Source organism: Acromyrmex echinatior, chromosome 6 (assembly GCF_024713525.1).
Source record: "Acromyrmex echinatior isolate Ae372 chromosome 6, ASM2471352v2, whole genome shotgun sequence".
Classification (NCBI taxonomy): Eukaryota; Metazoa; Arthropoda; class Insecta; order Hymenoptera; family Formicidae; genus Acromyrmex; species Acromyrmex echinatior.
The window spans coordinates 13,660,016-13,683,543 of NC_141857.1; the positions used below are offsets into that span (position 1 = coordinate 13,660,016).

General features: G+C 30.6%; 2 protein-coding genes across 5 annotated transcripts in view; one reads left to right on the forward strand and one right to left on the reverse strand.

Annotated features, from left to right (window-relative positions):
• The window catches only part of hd (humpty dumpty), a 67,820-nt gene that overhangs the window by 6,262 nt on the left and 38,030 nt on the right, over positions 1–23,528 (forward strand). The window lies entirely within an intron of this gene.
• On the reverse strand, positions 833–21,637 carry LOC105154794 (uncharacterized). 2 transcript variants are annotated; one of them, XM_011070518.2, is made up of 4 exons: positions 2,495–21,637; positions 2,292–2,402; positions 1,917–2,046; positions 833–1,753 (listed from the first exon to the last, which is right to left on the reverse strand). In XM_011070518.2, the coding sequence occupies exons 1-4, from the start codon at positions 2,528–2,530 to the stop codon at positions 1,581–1,583; spliced, it is 450 nt and encodes a 149-aa protein (XP_011068820.1). In that variant the 5' UTR covers positions 2,531–21,637; the 3' UTR covers positions 833–1,580. The 2 variants fall into 2 exon arrangements, with proteins under 2 accessions (XP_011068820.1, XP_087263004.1); XM_087406878.1 differs by having other exon boundaries at positions 2,292–21,637.

The window sequence follows — 23,528 nt, forward strand, 5'->3', positions numbered from 1 at the left end:
AAAATGGTCCTTTATAACTAGTTTTCTTCATTGGGAGTTTGCTTTTATGATCTCACAAAATTCAGACCCATAAAATTTCCTCCTCTTTCTAATTCCTTGAAATGACCTTGAAGGTCATGATCATGGTCATTAAGTAATCCCCGCCGAACCTCACGACTTTGGTGTCGAACATTTTTGCAAGAGCATAGTTTTCAAGATGTTTGGATTTCATCTTGATATGATCTTGACATTGAGGTCATGGTCAAGGTCACTGTTGGATGCCCCCCTCGAAACTCTACAACTTTTGTCTAAAACTTTTTCTTCTAGGATGTGTAGTTTTCGAAATATTTGGGGTGGACAATTAAAATGGGACACCCTGTATATATGTGTAATGCTCTAATCTTCTCTAGTATTCAAAAAATGAAGAATTTTGGATTCGGGAATGACCATATGAATTGCTAAATCATCATTGTCGAATCCAAAATTCAGATTTTTCGGATACTGGAGAGATTAGAATATTACATACTTATATATCATACAGGTAACACAATACAAATCATATATATGTCTATATTACAATGCATAAGTTCATAAATTAATAAACGCGTCAACAAATACAAATAATATTTTATATTATTTATTGTTTTATATTATACAATAATTATTATACATTAATATAACATATATATAACATAGTATAAAATATATATCGATTTCTTTAAAGCTAATTTCTCTTTACATAAATTGCTCAGGTATATAATAAAAATATGAGAAAATATGAAAAAAATCTATACTTTAATAGGTGGACGCAAATGAGAGCACTTTATATCTCAAATAAAAAATAAAATGTATATACAGAGTAATGAAAACTGTAATTTATTTAGAAACAATTATACATGATCGTCTTTTATCGATCACATTTATCAGTACTTGTAACAATTGTGCTTTTTGCGCACCGTTAAGATTATATTAAACAGTGACAGAACATATTTGCAGAGGATATCATTGTCTTGGAAGCAATATATAAATGTAAAAACTAAATTTGAGGTATACTAATAATCATCAAAGTTATATATGTTAAAATAATGCATGTATACGTATTTTAAATTCATGCATTTATCTCAATAATAAAATAATAATTTTAACACTTCATTGCAAGATATGGATTTCTAATGCCAAATCAAATTGATGCTAAAATAATGTCCATATTTTTCTGAAAAATTAGCTTTGTATTCTAAAACTCAAATAAAATTTCTTTAAGTAATGTCATTGTTCATATAAATTAATATAACAAATTCACAAACGTTAAACTAAAATTTAGTGATATACTATTAATAATCAATTGTTAATGATAAACGACAATGTTTCAATACTATATGTAATATATTATTAATGAACAAAATAAAGGATAATTAAATTTTATCCACAAAATAATTTTCACACTTACTAGATCACATATCGATACATTATACTCTTAAGGACGGGTACGATTGCGATGAATTGATGAATTTGTCTATAGCTGGATTTTCCTTTATTGTTCCCATCATTTCATGATCAATGTATTCCATTGTGTTTTTGTATGCATTGGAGTACTTTTTATCTCAAACATAGTATGAAGTCAATAAACAAGCTACTGATTTGCAAACAGATGGCTGAAAAATTTTCATTCTAATCTCATCTGCAACAATATAGCAATACCTCCCTCCATTGTGAACAAAACTAGTCGAGGTGAATCGTCTTCTACAGTCATTAAATTTTGTGTAGAAGACATAGCCTGATAGAAAAAGGAAATTAAAATTATTATTTCCTGAAAAATGGAATTTCTATATTAATTAATAGATATGAAAATATCTCTTTCATAAGAAATAAAGGGGTATTTTTTTTAAATTTCTTGTTTGTCACAGGTTCATAGAGTGTAAGTACGGCCTGGGCTTTACCTAATTCATTCTGCTCAATGCCAAAATGCTGCATTAGGACTTCAATCGTAATATTTATTTTTGCAATGAAGGTTTCTGTAGCTCCTTCCTCCTTCCTTTTTTTTATATTAATGCAGAATTCAAACAGAACCTGTATAGAAAAAAAGGATTTTTAATAATAATAAGTGTTGTTGAAATCATTTATATTTATGTTCTATTTTTATTTCATCCTATTCTTTAACAACTTGAACAATTCATTTAAAAATCATTATTTGACTAATAGTTGCTGATTATTTAACCAATCTGAATATTTAACCAAAAATATTCGGCCAAATAATGTCGATATTCGGTGCATCTCTAATGCAGATTACAGATTGCCATAAAATAATATCTTACCTGTACATCAGTTTTATCTAATGCTAAATTGTTTGTTGCATCTGTCTGTTCCTGAATAATAAAAGGAATGTCGTTGATATCCATCTCCATAATATGTTCAGATTCTAAATTCTGTATACAATTCATTGTATTACTTGTAGTAACAACAGGAAGAAATGTTGAAAAAGTAGGATTAAGATCTATCAATAAGACTGTATCATTACTTTCAGTAGAAATTTCATCTTCTTCTTCAATGTCATAAAGCCTACTTTTTCCTGGAATAGCTTTTTGCAGTATAATTCCTTTTCCCCTCATCGTATTGTCGAGAATGTTGTCCGAGGCACAGGCTTTGGCCAAAGCTTGGTGTAAGCATTCTGCATCCGATAAATGATTTTCTTTTACAAATTTCACACGCTTGTATCGTTCACCAATTTTGCAATAAATCTTGCGTTCTATGATAGACTACACTAGAACAGTTACGGTACAAAGAATTTTTAAGCACGAAGGTCTTTTTTTTGTTCTTAATCCAATATGACTCCCGGTTCCCGCCAATTTCGGAGACAAACACGCATCCGCCAAGCGATCTCACGAATGATTTTCTTTTCTTCTTCGTCTTCGTCAGGTTATGACCACGCTTCCTTCTCTGGAATCGATATAACCAGAGTTAATAATAAAAGACACCGCAATGCATCGGCTATTTTGAATTGGGCGGATTAAATAAAATTAAATGATGCAATTGAAAATGGCAGTGCAATCCTCTAAACACTGCCCAGACGGGACGACGCTTCCACGCCGCACGAACGCGCGTCCATATTGCCGCAAAAGCATCACTGTGTGCGAGTCGAACGCTTGCTGAAATGAGATAGCGCTCGAGGAGATTTGAATATTATCTCATTTCAGCAAGTGTTCGATTCACTCGCACGCAGTGATCTTTCTATCAAAATAATGACTTTTTCCGAAGAAACATAAATTCTATTGCGAAATATAAATTCTATTTCTCCTCTTCTCAATTCTTAAGACCGATATTTACGATTACAGCCTAAATGCATATCATGTGGTTAACCTTGTATGTATGTACCTTCTATGTATGATTTATTAGAGATTAGTGAATTAATTCCCACACTCATTGTTAATCTTTTCAATTATGGATAAAAAATACATCGTTTTGTTAAACCACAACCGAACAGAATTTTATGGTTGAGAATATCACCGTATATTGTATTGCTTGTTTCATATAATTTTATTCAAAATAAAATGTATATTATAATCTATTTTTAATAGTAATATTTTAATATTTTCTTAAATTCTACTATTTATCCATCTTATAGGATAGTCAATGTCTATATCGCAGAATAAGTTCAAAAATAAACTTTTGTTAGTAACAACATTTATATTATATCGTTGATATTTTCGTCATATTTTTTTATTCATTTTTTTATATATATGCTGCGAGGCTTCATGTGTAATTCCTGTAAATGTGTAACTTTAATAATGTGTTGCTTTTTCCAAATGTGTTATTCTGTGATTCGTGCATTAATTATACACACATTATATGCATTCATTTTGCTGAGTTGCGATATTAACACGTATGAAGTGTGTTATCCATTGTAACACAGAATTTGTGTGTAGATTAATGCATTTCGTGTGTCATCTCAACACATTTGTAATCGCAGTTGTATTAATTTAACACATCAATACACCACATTAATGAATCGTGTGTTTTAACACACTTGATAACACGCCTGTTTTTATAGTATACCGATCGAATGTGAGGCGATTTTCATCGCACTGTGCGATTTCTTGTCACCCACCTTCATCGAAAAGAAGAAGAAAAATCTACGACTACGACACGTACGATTATCCATACTTGCCTTTTATACGAATCCGCTGGAAAATGATCTACGCGACACGTAGACGTAATGAATCATATCCTCGAGAAAAATACATGTTTCGAAATCGATACTCGGGGTTAATTATTTCAGATCAAGTAGCAAATAGCCTCGACGTAGTATCGTAGTATGCCTCTTCTAAGAATTTCGGATCGTCGGGATAGACTTGACGCGCTAAATGACGAATTTGAGCGTGATCACATGGATTTTTGAAAACGACGATGTAATTTGCGTTGAGCGATATATCGCGTTGACCACGCTCCTGATGGGATTCGATAAATTCAATAAGTCAAATACAAAATGAAACCTCAAATTTATTAGAAAAAAAACAGAATTTTTATGAATGCAAAATTGTTGAGGAGACTAACAATTCTGCGACGACTGTGGCATTAAATAACGATCCTCAATCTCCAAAAAAATAATGCAAAAGCTAAGATGATCAGACAACAACGAAAACTAAAAGAATTTTAATATTACTCCTAGATAGATTTAATGAAAAATTTGATATACGGAATACTAACGAACAATGGTTTAAAAATCTTAGTAATGCCAAAATTTCAGAAAAAGCCATAGTCGTATTACAATTAGGTCAACAGTTCAATTTATCTAAACGTGGTTAGTAAGGACAGAATTACAAGTGAGTTCATTAAACAGGTTGAACTTAATCTTTTTAGAGCTGACAATGAAATACATAAAAATGTTAGGAATGAAACAGTCCAAATTCTTAAATCGATTAAGAATTGTTGAATATTAAATCTGCTGAAAATACAATTTTATATGAAGGTGTAAGGGAGGTTAAGCGATTCATCTCAGAAAATCCGGATATTTTAATTACTAGAGCGGATAAAGGCAACCACTGTAATTATGAGTCGAGATAGTTACACGGAAAAAATGTATGAAATTCTCAATCAGACTACATACAATTTAATAAATAAAGATCCTATTAATAAAATAACTGTGAAAATTGGTAATTTACTAAAAAATTGGAAAAACAAGGAGTGATTTATACAAAAATTTATACAAAAAATTGTATGTGTCGGACGGCGAACTTCCGAGATCTTATGGACTGCCAAAAATTCATAAAGAAGGTCATCCTCTAAGATTAATTGTCAGTTGTATTAACAGTGCTTTTTATCCACTGGCGATCTTCTTAAAAGAAATCATTGACAATAATAATATAAAAAATTTTAATTATGTAAAAAACAGTTTAGATTTAGTAAATAAACTCAATGGTAAAGTAATCGATAACAATTTTAGTATTATATCATTTGACGTGGTCTCCATGTACACGAACATTCCGACTGAATTATAATAGTATCAAAAAGTATTGAACGTAGGTGGAATTTTATTGAGAATAAGACTTCAATTCCTTTACATGAGTTTATTAAAGCAATTATGATTATAATTAATTCCACATTTTTTAGATTTGATAAAAAAATATTTAAACAGATTTTTGGCATGCCAATGAGCTCTCCTTTGTCCCCTATATTGGCGAACATAGTTTTACAAGATTTAGAACAAGAAATTATTACCACGAATAATATTATTTCGTCTTTTTATTTTCGTTATGGATGACATTGTGTTAGCTGTACATAAAGAAAAGGTTGAAGGAGTTCTAGAATTAACTCATATCATGAAAGGCTTAAATTTACTGTTGACTTTGGCGATGAAAACGGCATAAATTTTCTAGATATTAAATTAATGAGACAAGAAGGAAATATCATCTTTGATATTTATAAAAAACCTACCAATTCTGGGAGATATTTAAACTATTTTTCGAAATCATCCGTTAGTACATAAAAGGGGAGTAATTATTGGGCAATTTGATAGAATTTTACTTTTATCCCATCCTAAATTTCATGAAAAAAACATCTTTGAATTAATTCACACGCTTTTAAGTAATGATTATCCTTTAAAATTCATATTTTCAACAATAAAAAATAGAATAAAAACATTGGAAAATAGAACTAATTTAGATCAAAATCGCGAAGAAATTAATAATGAATGTGATTCTAAGAAAAAATTTTTCACGATACAATACTTAGGCAAAGTATCTGAAAAATTCAAAAAACTTTCACATGTTCATGGGTTTAATATAGCTTATAAACCTATAAATAAAATGATTACTTTTATAAAAACGGGAAAAGATTCTTTGCTTAAGGATGACCATTGTGGAGTAATCTATAAAAGCAATTGTTTAAACTGTGAATCGTCTTATGTTGGCCAAACTAAAAGGAAATTAAAAATTCGGATAAAAAAACATAAGGCTGACATAAAAAAAAACCTTCTTCCGAAATTTCAGTGGTTTCACGTCACCGTTTGAATGAGAGGCATAAATTGGATTGGGATAACCTAAGAATTTTAGATACAGAACAATCATTAATGAAAAGAAGAATTTCGGAAATGATACATATAAAAAGATAAACAAGAGGTATCAATAAGCAAAGTGACACGGAAGGTTTGCCTGATGTTTATCTTCCTCTTAAGAAAGATCTTCTCTCTTTTTTTTAATAAATAATTCTAGAACTTTCTAAACTGTTGACTCATATATATAAATAGTGGTAAAATACATGATATGACAAATAACAACACATAATGTCACGACAAAAATTCTAATTGTGCAAAAGAAGTACTTGAGATTCATCGTTTAGTTTTTTTTGCTGTAAAACAGGTAACGATTTTATTTCTTTATATTCCGACTAGAAGAGATTAATGATATACAAATTTATTTTAAAGAATCTGAAAATTCTTGTTCTACACTTTTCGTGATATGACAATTGGCGTTGTACAATAATATTTCGTATGAAGCATCTTCACATAGAAAAGAACACGTTTATTTGATTACAACACCCGACTGTTGAATTTAATGTCAACTAGATGTAACTTTGCGTTTTAAGAATATTGCTGAATTACTGAAGATGGCCAGATTGTGGCCGAAACGTTTAATGTTTTAATTAATGTAATAATAATTAAATATCACAAACTGTAACTTGTGCTATGGTTTTTTATGCTCTTCTTTTTATATGTTTTTAAAATTATAACCACGTTAGTTTTCAAGAAGTATTTTAAAAGAATTTGCATTATTTGACAAATCCCAAACCAAAATTACGGATTATTTTCTTAAAACTATAAAAATAGTTATTGAAGACCATCCTGATATACAAAATATTTTATTAATTGTTACTAATGTAGAAAATAGAAATAAATTTTCGAATACATAAGTTCATTCTTGTATTGTTTAAGAGATACGGCAATAAAGAACATCAAACAGAGACAAGAAACACGGAAACAAATTTACTGAACTTTAAAGTTTATAAATTAGAAAACAAAGAACATAAAAAGCCACAGCACAGGTTGTCGGTTGTGATAATCAAACTTTCAACAATAAAAAATTTTTTTAAGCATTTATCAATACAACATATCAATCAATAAATTAAACGTTTCGGCCACAATCTGGCCATCTTCAGTAATTAAAAATCTTCTTAAGGCGCAAATTTACATTTAGTTGAGTTAAATACAACAGTCGGTTGTTAAAATAAAATAAAAATGTTCTTATTTGTGTGAAGATGCATCGTACAATAATCTTACAACGTCAGTTTTCATATCCGGACAATGTAGAACAAGAATTTCCAGATTCTAATCAGAATAAAATTGTATATCGTTAATCTCTTATACTCGAAATATAAAGCATAGACACGTTACCTGTTTTACAGTCAAAAAACTAAGCGGTGGATCTCAAATAACACTTTTGGACACTTAAAATTTAGTCATGACATTGTGTGTTGTTACTAGTCATAACATGTATTTTACCACTATTTATATACCGAGTCAAAACTCTCGAAAGTTCCAGAACAATTATTGAAAGAAAAGGAGAACCTACCTAAGAAAAGGAAGATAAATATCAGGCAAACCTTCCGTGTGCTTATTGATACCTCTCGTTTGTTTTTTTATATGTATCATTTCCGAAATTCTTCTTTTAATCAAAGATTGTTCCGTGTCTAAAATTTCTATATTCTCCCAATCCAAGTCATGCATTCCGCTAAGACGATGACGCGAAACAACGGAGATCTCAGAAGAAGATTTCCTTACATCCGCTTTATGTTCCTTTATCCGAGTTTTTAATTTTCGCTTTGTTTGGCCCACGTATGGTGATCCGCTTTTTTCATACTTGGAAAGAGAATCTTTTCCCGTCTTAATAAACTTGTTCATTGTATTCATAGGTTTATAGGCTATATTAAACCCATGAATATGTGAAAGTTTTTTGAACTTTTCAGATACACCACCAAGATATGGTATCGTGAAAAAATTTTTTGAAATAAAGTTCGAATTGTTTTCTACACGGTTCTCTTCCAAGTTAATTCTATTCGCTAATGTTTTAATTCTGTTGTTTATGGTGGAGAAAACAAATTTCAATGGATAATCATTACACAAGAATACATTAATTAGTTCAACAATGTTTTTTTCTTGGAATTTAGTATGAGACAAAAATATAATTCTATCAAGTTGACCGATGATAACACCTCTTTTATGTATTAATGGATGATTTGAAAAAAAGTTTAAATATCTTCCCGAATTAGTAGGTTTTTTTTATAGATATCAAAGATTATCTTTCCTTCTTGTTTCATTAATTTAACGTCTAAGAAATTCATACCATTTTCGTCACCATAATCCACAGTAAATTTTAGTCTTTCGTGATATGTGTTGAACAATTCCAGAAATTCATCAACGCTCTCTTTATGCACGGCTAATAAGATGTCATCCACATAACGAAAATAAAAAGATAAACCAATATTATTCTTGGTAATAATTTCTTCTTCCAAATCTTGTAAAACCATATTAGCGAGTATCGGAGACAAAGGAGAACCCATTGGCAAACCGAAAATCTGTTTAAATATTTTATTGTCAAACGCGAAAAATGTGGAGTCAATTATGGTCGTAACCGCTTTGATAAATTCGTGCAAAGGAATTGAAGCCACATTACCACTGTCATTCCACCTACGTTCAATACTTCTTATAACTAATTCAGTCGGAATATTCGTGTATATGGAAACAACATCAAAGGATACAATACTAAAATCCATATCCATAGCTTTGCCATTAAGTTTTTGCCGTTAAGTTTAAGACTAAGTCTAAGCTGTTCTTTACATAACCGAAATTATTAACTATATTCTTCTCCAATATGGTTTTTAGAAAGGTCGCTAAAGGATAAAAAGCGCTGTTAATGCAACTAACAATAATTCTTAGAGGGTGACCTTTCTTATGAATTTTTGGCAGTCCATATATCCTGGGAAGTTCGCCGTCAGAAACATACAATTTTTTATATATATTTGAGTCAATATAACCTTTGCTTTTCCAATATTTCAATAAATTTCCGATTTCTGCGGTAATTTTATTAGTAGGATCTTTTTTTATTAACATGTATGTGGAATGATCCTTGAGAATGTCATACATTTTTTTCCTTGTAACTATCGCGGCTCAAAACCACAGTGGTATTGCCTTTATCAGCTCTAGTGATTAAGATATCTGTATTATCTGAGATCAGTCTCTTCACTTCCGCTACATCTTCACTCAAGACAGTATTTTCAAACGATTTGATATTACATTTATTAATGGATTTTAAAATCTGAACCGTTTCATTTCTAATATTTTTGCTTGTGTCATCATCAGCTTTGAAAAGGTTACCTTCCACATGTTTGATAAACTCACATGTAATAACCTCCTTATTCACCAAATTGTTAGGTAAATTAAATTGCTGACCTAGCTGTAATACCATTATGGCTTTATCAGAGATGTTAATATTGCTTAAATTTATTAGCCAATGTTCGTTAATGTTACGTATATCAAACGACTCGTTGAATATGTCCGGACTGATGTTAATATTGTAACCTGAGTAAATTTTATTCGAATTCGTAATCTTAGTCAAAACTGTATTAAATTTTGAAGGCGGAACGGAAGCAACAACACCCACCTCAGATTCCACCTTTCGTGAAATGTTGTAATTAATGCTGTTAATTTTTAAAATTTCTTGTCGAGTGTGTTTGGCCCGCAAATTCGAGATTTTTTTGGCAATTCTAATCTGTTCTTTATTCCACATGATGTTCAAATTAATTTCCTGTCTTCGAAAGAATGAAACCGCTACGTTATGAGGTAAATTATTTTCAATTCTTCTGCACATACTGAGTAATTCAATTTTAGTTTGGTCTAGATGTTTGTAGGCGTCTTGTAGTTCTACATGTAAATATTTAAATATAAATATGTGTTTAATTCTGTCAATTCTTTCCCTCGAAGACCGAAACAATTTGTTGTTATCTTTACATATAAGCTTATACATATGAATAGGAATTAATTGTTCTTTTATGCACGATTTAAGAAATTGTATTTGTAATCTAGTATATAAATTCGCTCTGTAAGTTCATACGCATTTCTTCAAAAGCAAACTTGCATTTACTCCAAAGTTAAATTTAATGAAATCGAAAAATTGCGATAATTTACACATGTCAATGCTCGTGTAATTAAAATATATCATATTCGCGTAATTAAAATATATCGTAAAAATATTCGTATTCGCGTTCTCGTCCCGTGTGGATTATGCAATGACCGAATTCGCGTTCCTTCCACACTAGCCACTTTAAAGCTTTTCGCGAATGTCCGCATTTCTGTATCCACCCGAAGGAATGATTCCTATTTCTTCCTCGCGCAAAAAGTTTTTGCGAAAAACTTTCATGCACGAGGAAGCGATAATTGTGCATTCCTCGAACGGACATACATTACCGCGTTCTAGAAAGATCTTTCTAAATATCATGCACGAGCATCAGAGAATAAATATACAACTTTCTGAAAATGTCAAAATATACGTAAAAATTGCTTAATAATTTTTATATACTCATAAAAGTGATGGAATTAATCCGAGACCCATTGTGTGTAATAAGGGTGCCAAAAACTAAAGTGTATTGAGAGTTAATATAATCTTTTAAAGCAAAAAGCGTTTTCATTCGTACAGTCCAATAATGTGTATCTTATAATAAACTTTTAACTTGTAACAAACCGTGTCTCGGTAAGAAATTTTTTATATAAAAACATTTGTATATAAGTATAATTTTATATAAATATATATGTAAAATATTCTCATATTTTTTCCTTCTCTCTGTTCATATTTAAAAAATGATAAGAATAATTATTATTTATTAATAAATAAGAATTAATAAGAAGAATTGAATATTAATTAATAAAAAATAACATTTAAATTGATTTTTTACAAAAAAATTATATAATATCCTATATGTAATGATATACGTATATAATTTTATATATAATTGATTATTTTTATATAAATATATTTTGAAGTTTTTTCGTAAAAAATAATGTCAAAATTATTCTAATTATTTATTATATTTGTTACTATTTTTTCTGTAGAATTATACATATATATATTTATGTAGGGTAAAGCGGGGTAATTTTGATGAGTTAACAGAAATTTTTTAATTGTAAAAAAAATTGACGTCTCATAGTGTATTCAATATCATAATATATATTATTGGTGCAATATAGTGTATGTTTTATATAATTAAAACACTATGACTTCAATCATTTATAAAATTTAAAAAATTCAAATTACCTCGCTTTATTCTACTTTTTATTTGAAAAAGATAATACCGTCGATATCATTGTTACATGTCAATATCCTGATTCCGATTATCGTTACGTAGAGTGAGATGCTTATTCTGAAATACAATTATATTCAAGTTACGTTTTGAATTATCAGTAAATAAAAATAAGTATCGGAGATGCCGAAAAAAGTGTCATAAACAATTTACATATAAAAATACATATACAATAAAAAATGTTGAACTATCATTATATCGAACGTAGATTATAAAATGGATAAAACTTTTCCGGAATATTCTTCCTCTTTCATTCTCTCTACTAATTAGCAGCAGTTCGTACCTTTTCTTCGCATTTCATAAAAACTTCCACCGGTGTCGTCAAATAAGTCATGCTGGTAAAAGCGTTGCGTTTACACTTGTTGCATTTAATTCTCCCAATGTTCTTTTCGCGATCGCTAAAAATATTAAAAAAAAAAACAATGTGCGTGTTGAATTCTATCAATTTTTTTCGAATACGAATACAAGTAGCTTTTTACTACTCTTGGAACTTACACGAATAATTTACATTTTAACATAGCATGACTGTTTACAAAATGTAAACAATGCCGCAGTCTTATCAATGTTTAAATGTTGTCTTTCTCTTTTTGTACTGTTTCTATTTCTCATCTTCAAGCATCTAAAACACGTGTCTTCCATTAGATTGTTTATTACGCAAACATTTAAGTAATTTTAGTAATTATATATATATATATACCAACAGATTTCTTGTTTCTATTTTACAATTGTACATCGTTACGGCAATATTTAACAATTTCGAGTTGAAAATTAAAAATGAAGTTTGATCGTATCATTTCCTCGTGCCATTTTGTAAACCGTTCACGTTCTTTGGGCTTTATTTGATCGGGAGAATAATATCGTGCGTCGGGTATCAGATGTACGTTTGATTCGCCTTTATATTAACAACATCCTTATTACGGGTGTAATCCCGTACGGCCTCGATTCGTGCTCTTTCTAGAAAATTAAATATTTTTAGTAGACTATCTAATTCAATTTACAATTTAATTTCTAATTAATTTTCATTATTTTCCAACTTACGTGTTGGTACGACTTCATTAATCGCTTGTTCGACTGGACGTCATCGCCTCAAACTAAATCGATCTAACGAGTATTCCCCACGGTACGAAATCGCCCGGCCTACAATACAGTTCGAAACTTTGAAACAAATGTTAGAATTTAATGAAGCAAACTTTTAATAAAATTTTCTTTGATTTATTTCAAAAAATATATTGTTACTGCTTACCTCCAGCGCGACACTTGAAGTTAGCTATGTAACCTTCAGTATCGTCTTCTTCATGATTAAAGCACTCACGTACTTCTAAATAATGCGATTATTTCCATCAATCTCGCATCACTGCCGCAATGCCCCAGCTTGTGCATAATACACAACAATGTATTGGAGCACTCACCCGCGAAACACCCGAAGATTGAATAATTCTCCTTGTCGTTTTCTGATAACTTTGTTAGATAATCAACTGCAACTAACTTCTGATTCAAGTTGCAACCAATGATAAAGAATTTTGCAAGCGATTCGCGAAGTGTCATTTTTATTGTTCACGAAACTATTGATTTTATAATTTCACATGAAAATCAACTCTTGACAGAGAAAATCAACGTAGAATTAATCCTTAACTCACACAATACGCGTTATTTATACGCTGGTGATATTCGCGAAAATTCTTAAAGAAGGATGAATTAATAAAAATTTCTAGTCACGCTATTGGCAAGTAGATTTTGACAATTTTTTCGATTGGTTTCGTTCATTTTACACGTAGAGATTTTCTTGAAAAATTTTCAGAGTGAGAGATGAAAAAACTCTTCGGTTACGAACAACATTCTAACAAATCTTGACAACATAAAATTAACTCCTTTCCTTGCATATGAGCATCACTCCCACCTCCACGCTCGTTTTAGGAAATCCCTTTCCTTTCACTTTTGTTATTATCTCGGAAAAGTTTTTGTCACATGCTTTTTCGTATTATGGTATTCTTATTGTCGGAGTAACTCAAATTTAATTTTTCCCATTTTTGCCGTTTTTTAAAAAAATTGTCATACTATTAGTCTACGAAAAACAAAAATAAATTTTTTCAATGAAGAAAAAACAGAATTTCATTCTTATATCGCATTGTGCTTGATTTTTGTTAGATTTCTTTTGACATAAGAAAGAAAAGTGGATTCACTTAACATAACTCTCGTCACTTAAATTTTTTTCTTGATTTTTGTTATATAATTAAGACTTCATTTTTTATGCTATATAAAAAGTTTATGATGGTTGACAAATAATTTTCCTTAGAGATAACGTTTCTCTTTCGTTAGAAAAGAATTTTTTTAAACATTATTGCTTTAAACAGGATTGCTTTTTTTTTGCTCGGATTAACTTTCATGCGTATCCTTAGTTCCAGTTGTACTAGTGAAAAATATTTATAAAATTTATGAAAAATAAATTCGATAGATTAGAATATTTCCTTTACTTTGACGAATTATTTTCAAATATAATAATACTTTATATTCGAGTAATCTTGAAGATTTAATCTTGAAGATTTTTTACGAATTCGAGCATATTTGTGACATGAAATATTCCCGTTATCCATCTTCGAAAAAATTCTTTCTGAAAAAGTAACTGCGTCATATAATAGCGTAGCAAGATTTTTCTAGAAAAGTAACAATTTAATAAACAAATATTCTGCGCGCGCAGATTTTTGTTAGTTTTCGAAAAGCATATATAAGCAAATCGCTTCACATAGTTACGATACTTTAGTCGTGTCTCGTTGGATGAATCTACTTTGAGATCAGTTTTCCTCCTAGTTTTCCTTTATTTGTGTGAGAAACATTCCTCCAAAGTTTTCGCGTGAAGCGACATAACTGAAAGACAGAAAATTGGAAATCACTTTATGCCTAATAATCCTCGCGTGATAAACAATATTACCGAATGAAATGAGCAACAATATTTGCTGCTCTTTACGACGTACCCACTCAACTCCTCTCATATGAAGAAATTATACGTGGAATTACGATCCACAAAGGAGAAAATCTTCGAGCCTATCGTCAAATTGACTGGTAATTACGCAGAAGTAAAAAATCTACTTCGATTCGAACGCATGGAAACAATTTCAAGAAAATATGAGACTCATGAGCACATACCTAAACAGAAGTAGCAAAATCAAAGTAAATTCTATCTCATTTGCAAACATATTTGTCAGTTTTATCTCCACATATAGTGCGAAAGCTATACTGGTGCAAGAAGATGAAAATTCGCGCAAAGAAGATGAAAATTTTCCAAAGGAGAGACTTCATCCGCAAGTACACAAGCAGAATCAACACAACTGCCGACGAAGAAAAGAAAATCTTACTCCGTCGCGATTGTAATGCAGCAAGCTACATCATTTCAAGGAATGGAGAGAGTAATCAAATGTGTCGATGTGCATGTAAAGCAACTGTCTATTATCGACAATATAACGAATGCGCCTGGTGAAAAAATTTCTCTGAATTTCTTCGAAAATTTTTCTGAAAAAGTCTGAAAATTTTCCTGAAAATGTCCATATCGGACACGTTGCAGAGCTTTCCAGAGAATTTTTCAGTATAAATTTAGATATTTGTCAGAATATTTCAGTGACTTTTAAAGATTTTCATAAAATTTTTTATAATATATTCATAGATTTTTAGAATTTTTCAGACATTTTCAATGATACTTGAAAAAAAATTTATATTTTAAGACTTATAAATTTGTTTCTTTATTTAACAGAAGTTGTTCCATACAAGATATATGTAATGATTTTAAAAAATAATTATTTTGAAAAATACACTTATCTAATGGGATTCGAACCTGGGACCTCTGGTTTATAAGTTTTCTACATTACGTACTACATCACTTCTTGAACTGATAAAGCATGTTATTTATATCTATTTAAGTTTCAGAGACATCATTGAATTCGCGTGAAATTCAGGAACATTCAGACATTCTTGAAAATGATTTTCAAAAGAATTCTCTGAAAGCCTTTGAAAAATAAGATACTATTAAAATTCTATCGTCAGAGATATCTGAATTCCCGAATTTCAACGAAATTCGAGGAGTTTTAGATATTTGGAAATGATTTTCAGAGAATTTGCTGAAAATCTCCGAAAAGTGAAAAGTCGTGAAAATTTTATCTTCAAAAACATCACTGAATTCTCGAGTTTCAGCGAAATTCAGAGACTTTTAGATGACATCGACTTGGTGATGATCGACACACTTGGAGATGACTTTTGGAGAATTCTCTGACAATCCCTCAATTTTTTTGAAAAATTCATTATAAAAATGAACGTGGTTTATAATTCAAAACATATGAAAAGAAGAACATAAAAAATCACCGCACAAGTTATAGTTTGTGATATTTAATTATCTTTACATTAATTAAAACATTAGATGTTTCGGCCACAATTTCTGGCCATTCTCAGTAAATTCACAATATTCTTAATTCGCATATTCTTTATTCTTAATATTCTTAAAACGCAGAGTTACATATAGCTGACATTAAATTCAACTGTCGTATAATATTATATAATTGTATATAAACGTATTCTTTCATATGTGAAGGTGCCTCGTATAATAATGTTATACCGCCAATTATCATATCACGAAAAGTGTAGAACGAGAATTTCCAGATTCTAATTTAACAAATTTGTATATCAATATCTTCTAATCGGAATATGTAAGAATAGAATCATTACCTGTTTTACAGCAAAAAAATATAATGATGAATCTCAAGTACATCCTTTGCACAGATGGAAATTTGTCGTGACATTGTGTGTTGTTATTTACCACTATTATATATATTTTATATACATTACATATATTTTACCACTATTTATATATATGAGTCAAAAGTTTAGGAAGTTTTAGAATTATTTATTAAATGAGAGAGAGATCTTTCTTAAGAAGAGGCAGATAAACATCAGGCAAACCTTCAGTGTCACTTTGCTTATTGATACTATTTATTTGGCCTTTTATGTGTATCATTTCAGAAATTCTTCTTTTCATTAATGATCGTTCTGTGTCTAAAATTCTTATGTTATCCCAATCCAATTCATGCATCTCATTCAACTGGTGACGTGAAACCACTGATATCTCGGAAGTGGATCTTCTTATGTCAACCTTATGTTTTTTTATACGAGTTTTTAATTTCCTTTTTGTTTGGCCTACATAAGAAGATTCACAATTTAAACAATTAATTTTGTAAACTACTCCACGATGGTCATCCTTAAGCACAGGATCTTTTATAAATATATTCATTTTATTCATAGGTTTAAGTTATATTAAAATCATGAATATGTGAAAGTTTTTTGAATTTTTCAGATACTTTGTTTAAGTATGGTATCGTGAAAAATTTTTTCTTTGAATTAGCGTTAGAATCACATTCATTATTATTTTCTTCACGATTTTGATCTAAATTAGTTTTACTTTCCAAGGTTTTTATTCTATTTTTTATTGTTGAAAATATGAATTTAAGAGGATTATTTAAAAGAGTGTGATTAAATCAGAGATGTTTTTTTCATGAAATTTAGGATGAGATAAAAGCAAAATTCTATTAAATTGCCCAATAATTATTTCCCTTTTATGTACTAACGGATGATTCGAAAAATAGTTTAAATATCTCCCAGAATTAGTAGGTTTTTTATAAATATCGAAGATAATTCTTCCTTCTTGTCTCATTAATTTTACATCTAAAAAATTTTATGCCGTTTTCGTCGCCAAAGTCAAGAGTAAATCTAAGCCTTTCATGATATGAGTTAAACAATTTCAGAACTCCTTCAACCTTTTCTTTATGCACCGCTAATACAATGTCATCCACATAAATATATGGAAATAAAAAGACGAGATAATATTATTAGCAGTAATAATTTCTAAATCTTGTAGAACTATATTCGCTAATATAAGGGACGAAGGAGAGCCCATTGGCATGTCAAAAATCTGTCTAAATATTTTTTTTATCAAATTTAAAAAATGTAGAGTTAATTATAATCATAATTGCTTTAATAAACTCATGTACAGGAATCGAAGTCTTATTTTCAATCAAGTTCCACCTACGTTCAATGTTTTTTAATACTAAATCGGTCGGAATGTTCATGTACATGGAGACCACGAATGATATAATACTAAAATTTTTATCGATTACTTTTCTATTGAGTTTATTTACCAAATCAAAACTGTTTTTTACATAACTAAAATTCTTTTTATTACAATTGTCTATGATTTCTTTTAAAAAGGTCGCCAGTGAATAAAAAGCATTGTTGATGCAGCTAACTATCAATCTTAGAGGATGACCTTCCTTATGAATTTTTGGCAGTCCATAAGAACTCGGAATCTTATAAATCTATGTTCGCTAATATAGGGGACAAAGGAGAGCCCATTGGCATGCCAAAAATCTGTCTAAATATTTTTTTATCAAATTTAAAAAATGTAGAGTTAATTATAATCATAATTGCTTTAATAAACTTATGTACAGGAATCGAAGTCTTATTTTCAATCAAGTTCCACCTACGTTCAAATAAGTTTATTACAGTTTTTTAAGATTAATTTGGGAAATTTGGGGAGATTATTAATATTTCAGATCAATTGCGTTTAATGCCGACAACCATATCGGCACATAATTATCATTTCTGAAATTAATTCATTTATTTGAAAATATATATATTAGTTCAACATCTCAACACTCAGACCGTAGTGGCACTTCGGATTTTAAAGTAATGTTATTTAACATAAACGGTTTCTTGTTTCCTATCTTAAAATTATAAAAATTATAAAAATTCAATAAAGAATAACGATTCAAGTAATTAAATAAATTAAATAATATAATATAGAGCTATGAACCATTTGTTATATATTAATTTGTGAACATCTTGTGCCATTACCAGCAACATTTTAAAAATCATAATTTAACATTGAGAATAATCCGATAGAGATCGAAACATCTGTACGTAAATTTAGATTGTTTATAAAAAAATTTTACTCAAATTTTACTCAAACATTCTGAGTGGCCCTTATATTATATTATTTAATAAAATTATAATTGAAGGATACGTACAGACAATTATATTTTATAAGATTTTTGATTTACATCCTCTTAGAGTAATTATTTCTTCTTTTAATATTCCATTATATACATTAACATATTTTATACATAACATTATTCATAGGAGCATACCTAAATCCAATAGTCACATTAAGAATTTTTATCATCTTGTTAATAAATTAAATAACATACAATTAGAAAACAATCAATTGTTAGTATCATTGATGTAATCTTCCTTTTTACTGATGTGCCAACAAAGTTGGCACTAGAAAGTATTAAAAAGAGATGAAAGTTTATTGTTACTACTTTAATAAAAGAATTTTTAATGGCCATTAACTTTATTTTACATTCGATATATTTCCCATTTAATAATATTATATATAAATAAATCTTTGGTGTGCTAATAAGTTCTCCTTTGTCGCCGATTTTGGCAGACTTAATGATTCAGGATGTGGAGATTGTAGCTTTAGAAAAATTGTCTTTAATTACCGTTTTATATTAAATATATTGCTAGCTACACCTGAACATTAGAAAATATCAAAAATATTTTCAATTCTCAACATGAACGGTAAATTAGAATTTATAATTAAAATCGAAAAAAATAAACATTTAACATAGCAAAATAAATTATCAAACAAAATAAATAAGGAAATTGAGATATTAAATTAACAATTAACATATTTGAATTCAGATTTTAAATATGATTGATAAGATTATCAAATTGATACATTCAAAATTCCATGAAAGCAATCTGAAAGAGGTTGACGGTTTACTTAACAATTATTATTCATTAAAATTTATTTTTATGACAATTCGTGAAAGAGTAAAATTTTATCTAAAAATTATAACAAAGATTCAAATGCAAGGGACAGTTGAAAAGGTTTTTTTACAATCCCATACATTAAAAATGTGTCAAATCATTTTAATAACGTTACTAAAAAATTAAATATACAGCTTGTTTATACAATACCACATAAATTAAATAGGTTTAAAACTATTGATAAATATATAATAAAATAAACATACTAAAAGTGTAGTTATTTATAAGATTGATTGTTTAGATTGTGCAGTTACATACATAGAATAGATAAAAAAATAACTGCATACCAGAATAAAAGAACATGTCAGAGATATATTATATTAATAAAAAAGTGGTTCTCCTTTTGTTATATCAGATCATAAATTTGTAACTACTTAACTTCCGTTGCACGAATTAGCTCGTCGGAATTCAAACGGTCGATCAAAAACGGAAGAGGTTTAGTGGCGACAAAAGAGAACCCTTTTTTTAAAGATTTTTAATAACAAAAAGATAATGATTTACTAAAAAAAGAAATAACATACCGAAAATATATAGAATACGGATACACAGTAATTATAATACAATGCTCGCCACAATGTATGGTCGTGGTCAGAATCATAGACATATAAGATAGATTCAGCATTAGCTACATACACCTGGATTTGATACCTGGATAGAACGATGCAAGAGGCAAAATATTGGAGGAACCTATCCTCTGCGCGCGCATCTTGACAGTAAATTTATAATACTTTGGTAATACTCAGGGTATATATAAGAGATCAGATATTCGCAATCGCCATGTTAGACTGCTTTATTTTGGCGATCGTTCAAACAATACAAACATATATATCGCTTTGATAACGCTTCATGTTATATATTTTAATGTTAGTATTAATTTAATTTTATGAATCCTACAAAACTTATTTTTTCTATTAGAGTGAAAATGCTCGTATATTTTCAAAATAAATTAAACAAAGTCGCTTATTTCGAGCTTATAATTAGACTGACTTTAAATTAATACAAGCGCGTCTTCGAATTCCGAACGGCGCGCTTGCCAGGCCATTCCCACTCAATGCGAGCCGCGCGCCGAGTTAGCAATGGACGTACTCTTAGCATAGTAGGTGTACAACTTTGCTTCCGTTTTCCTATAAATCGCTTTAGCGGTAAGTGGTGGTATCGAAATAAATAGATCATAGACGTCATACAATAAACTTGGGCATCTGTCAACATAATCCCATAGAAACATTAGTCGATTTGTGTCTGCATCATAAAGTTATTCTCGATTGAAAATGTCAGTTTACGAGCAAATTCTCGTCATTTGCGAGAGGTTTTAATTTTCTGCTTCAATATGAAGAAATCTGCGGCTGAGGCTCATCGAATACTCTCAAATACTTATGGTGAGCTATTAGTGAAAGAACGTGTCGTGAGTGGTTTCAACGCTTCAAGAACGGTGATTTTGACGTCGAAGACCGGCATAGCGGTGGAAGAGAGGTTTTCGAAGACGCAGAATTAGAGGCATTACTTGATCAAGACTCGTGTCAAAATCAAGAAGAATTGGCACGATCATTGGGAGTGACTCAACCAGCCATTTCAAAACGTCTCAAAGCCATGGGAATGATTCAGAAGCAAGGAAATTGGGTGCCGTACGAGTTGAAACCAAGAGATGTTGAACGTTTGCTTGTGAACAGCTGCTTGAAAGGCAAAGACGGAAGGGATTTCTGCATCGCATTGTGACTGGGGATGAAAAATGGGAAGAAATTCATTACCATGACCCCAAGCGCAGAAAATCATGGGGAGTTCCCAGCCATGCTTCCACGTCGACGGTTAAACCGAATATTCACGGTTCCAAGGTCATGCTCTGTACTTGGTGGGATCAGCTCGGCGTAGTGTATTATGAGCTGTTAAAACCGACTGAAACAATCACAGGCAATCGGTATCGAACGCAATTGATGCCGAGCATTAAAAGACAAACGGCCACAATACAACGAGAGACACGATAAAATGATTTTGCAGCATGACAATGCTCGACCTCATGTTGCGAAAGTGGTCAAGACATACTTGGAAACGTTGAAATGGGAAGTCCTACCCTACCCGCCGTATTCTCCAGATGTTACTCCCTCTGATTATCACTTGTTTCGATCAATGGCACACAACCTGTCTGACCAGCACTTCCGGTCTTATGAAAAAATAAAAAATCCTCAAAAGATGATCAGTTTTTTCAACGCGGGATTCGTACGCTGCCCGAAAGGGAGAAAGTAGTGGCTAGCGATGGACAATACTTTGAATCATGAATGTATAACCAGTTTTTTATAGTAAAGCCTCGAATTTCGAAAAAAAAACGGCGGAAGCAAAGTTGTACACCTAATACGCGAACGCGCGTATTCGGTAATCATTAGAGATTAATACCTCGTTAACTATTGCGAAAATTGTAAAATGGTAGAGGATTTTCCATCTCAGTTTAGTCAGCTCTACATGTCCACGAACTCTGTCCAAAGAATTGTCAGATATCCTATATACCTTGGTAGAAATGCCTTTGATCATATCAAATGCTAGTACTTGATGATCATCAAATATAGCATTTTCTTACAGATTATTATGTAATTAATACGACATCCACTTTAGAAATTTTATGTATATATAATTATGACATATTATTGTTACGTCTCAATGTTGTTATTGAGATGTTTCTCCGTTTTTGAGTTAATGTATTTAAACAATTTACTCGGGGACCGGAGATTAAGTTGTGTAGTTAAGGATGCGATTCACTGGGAAGTATTGGATAATTTAAAGGAAGGGTAACCTTGAATCCGGTGCCAAAAAGATCGCGAAGTTTATAGGCGAATCTACGTGGATCGTGCTTTGGAATGGTTTTGTAACTAGGAAACGTGAGGTTGACCTCCAATTTATTTAGAGTATAGACAGGTTCGCGGGGTGAGTCTACCGGTTTGTCTTGGTCTAGCAATTGCGCAAGTTTTTGGAAATAGGGGAAAGGATCTTGATTCGAAATAAGGGCCGATTTAACTTGGAACCTCAATCTCTTTTCTCTTTGTCTTCGTCCGCCTTTGGCATGGAAGTAATGCAAAAAAAAAAGAATTATAATGTTCCGGAGAACTGTCGTAAACGGGGGCCACGCTATTGGCAGCGACAGTCGTAACAGCTCTCTGGATACGAGGAAATTATGAATTCTTCGAGGAAGTGCCGACAAACGGGGGCCACGCTATTGGCAGCGACAGTCGCGACGACTCCTCAGATATTCATGTATATATATATATATTTATGTATGTGTATATATATATATATATATATATATATATTATGAAGAATTAGAGATTAGAGATTTAGACGTTCCGTCGATAGATTCGATTTAATATTATCGTTTATTAAAAAAAAAAAGATAAATGCGAAAACGAGGTTCTGATGAAGCGCGAGGATAGTTCTCACCTTGACTGTAACTGACTGACTGGCTGATTGATCGAAGCAGTGCGAGTCTGAGAGTGAGTCTAAGTCTAAGTCTGAGTACAAGAGTGAGTCTAAGTCTAAGAGTCTGAGTCTGAGAGTAAGTTTAAGAGTTGAGAGTAAGTTTAAGAGTTTGTGAATAAAATGTACGTTTCTGTCTTCGACAGCTCCCTTTATATACTGAAAATGAGTATGGGAGTGTCCCTTCAGAATCAATCGACACTTCCCAAAATTTGGTAGAACCTATACTCGCGCTTTCTTTGAGATAAGGCAACAAGGCTCCGCGTAAGCCCTACTCCCCACTCTACAAGTTTATTCTTAATAAGTAATAGTTGAATTTTAACAATTTGTTATAAAAATTCGGTTTTCCTTAATATCCTTTATGCGAGGCGAATTCACTACAT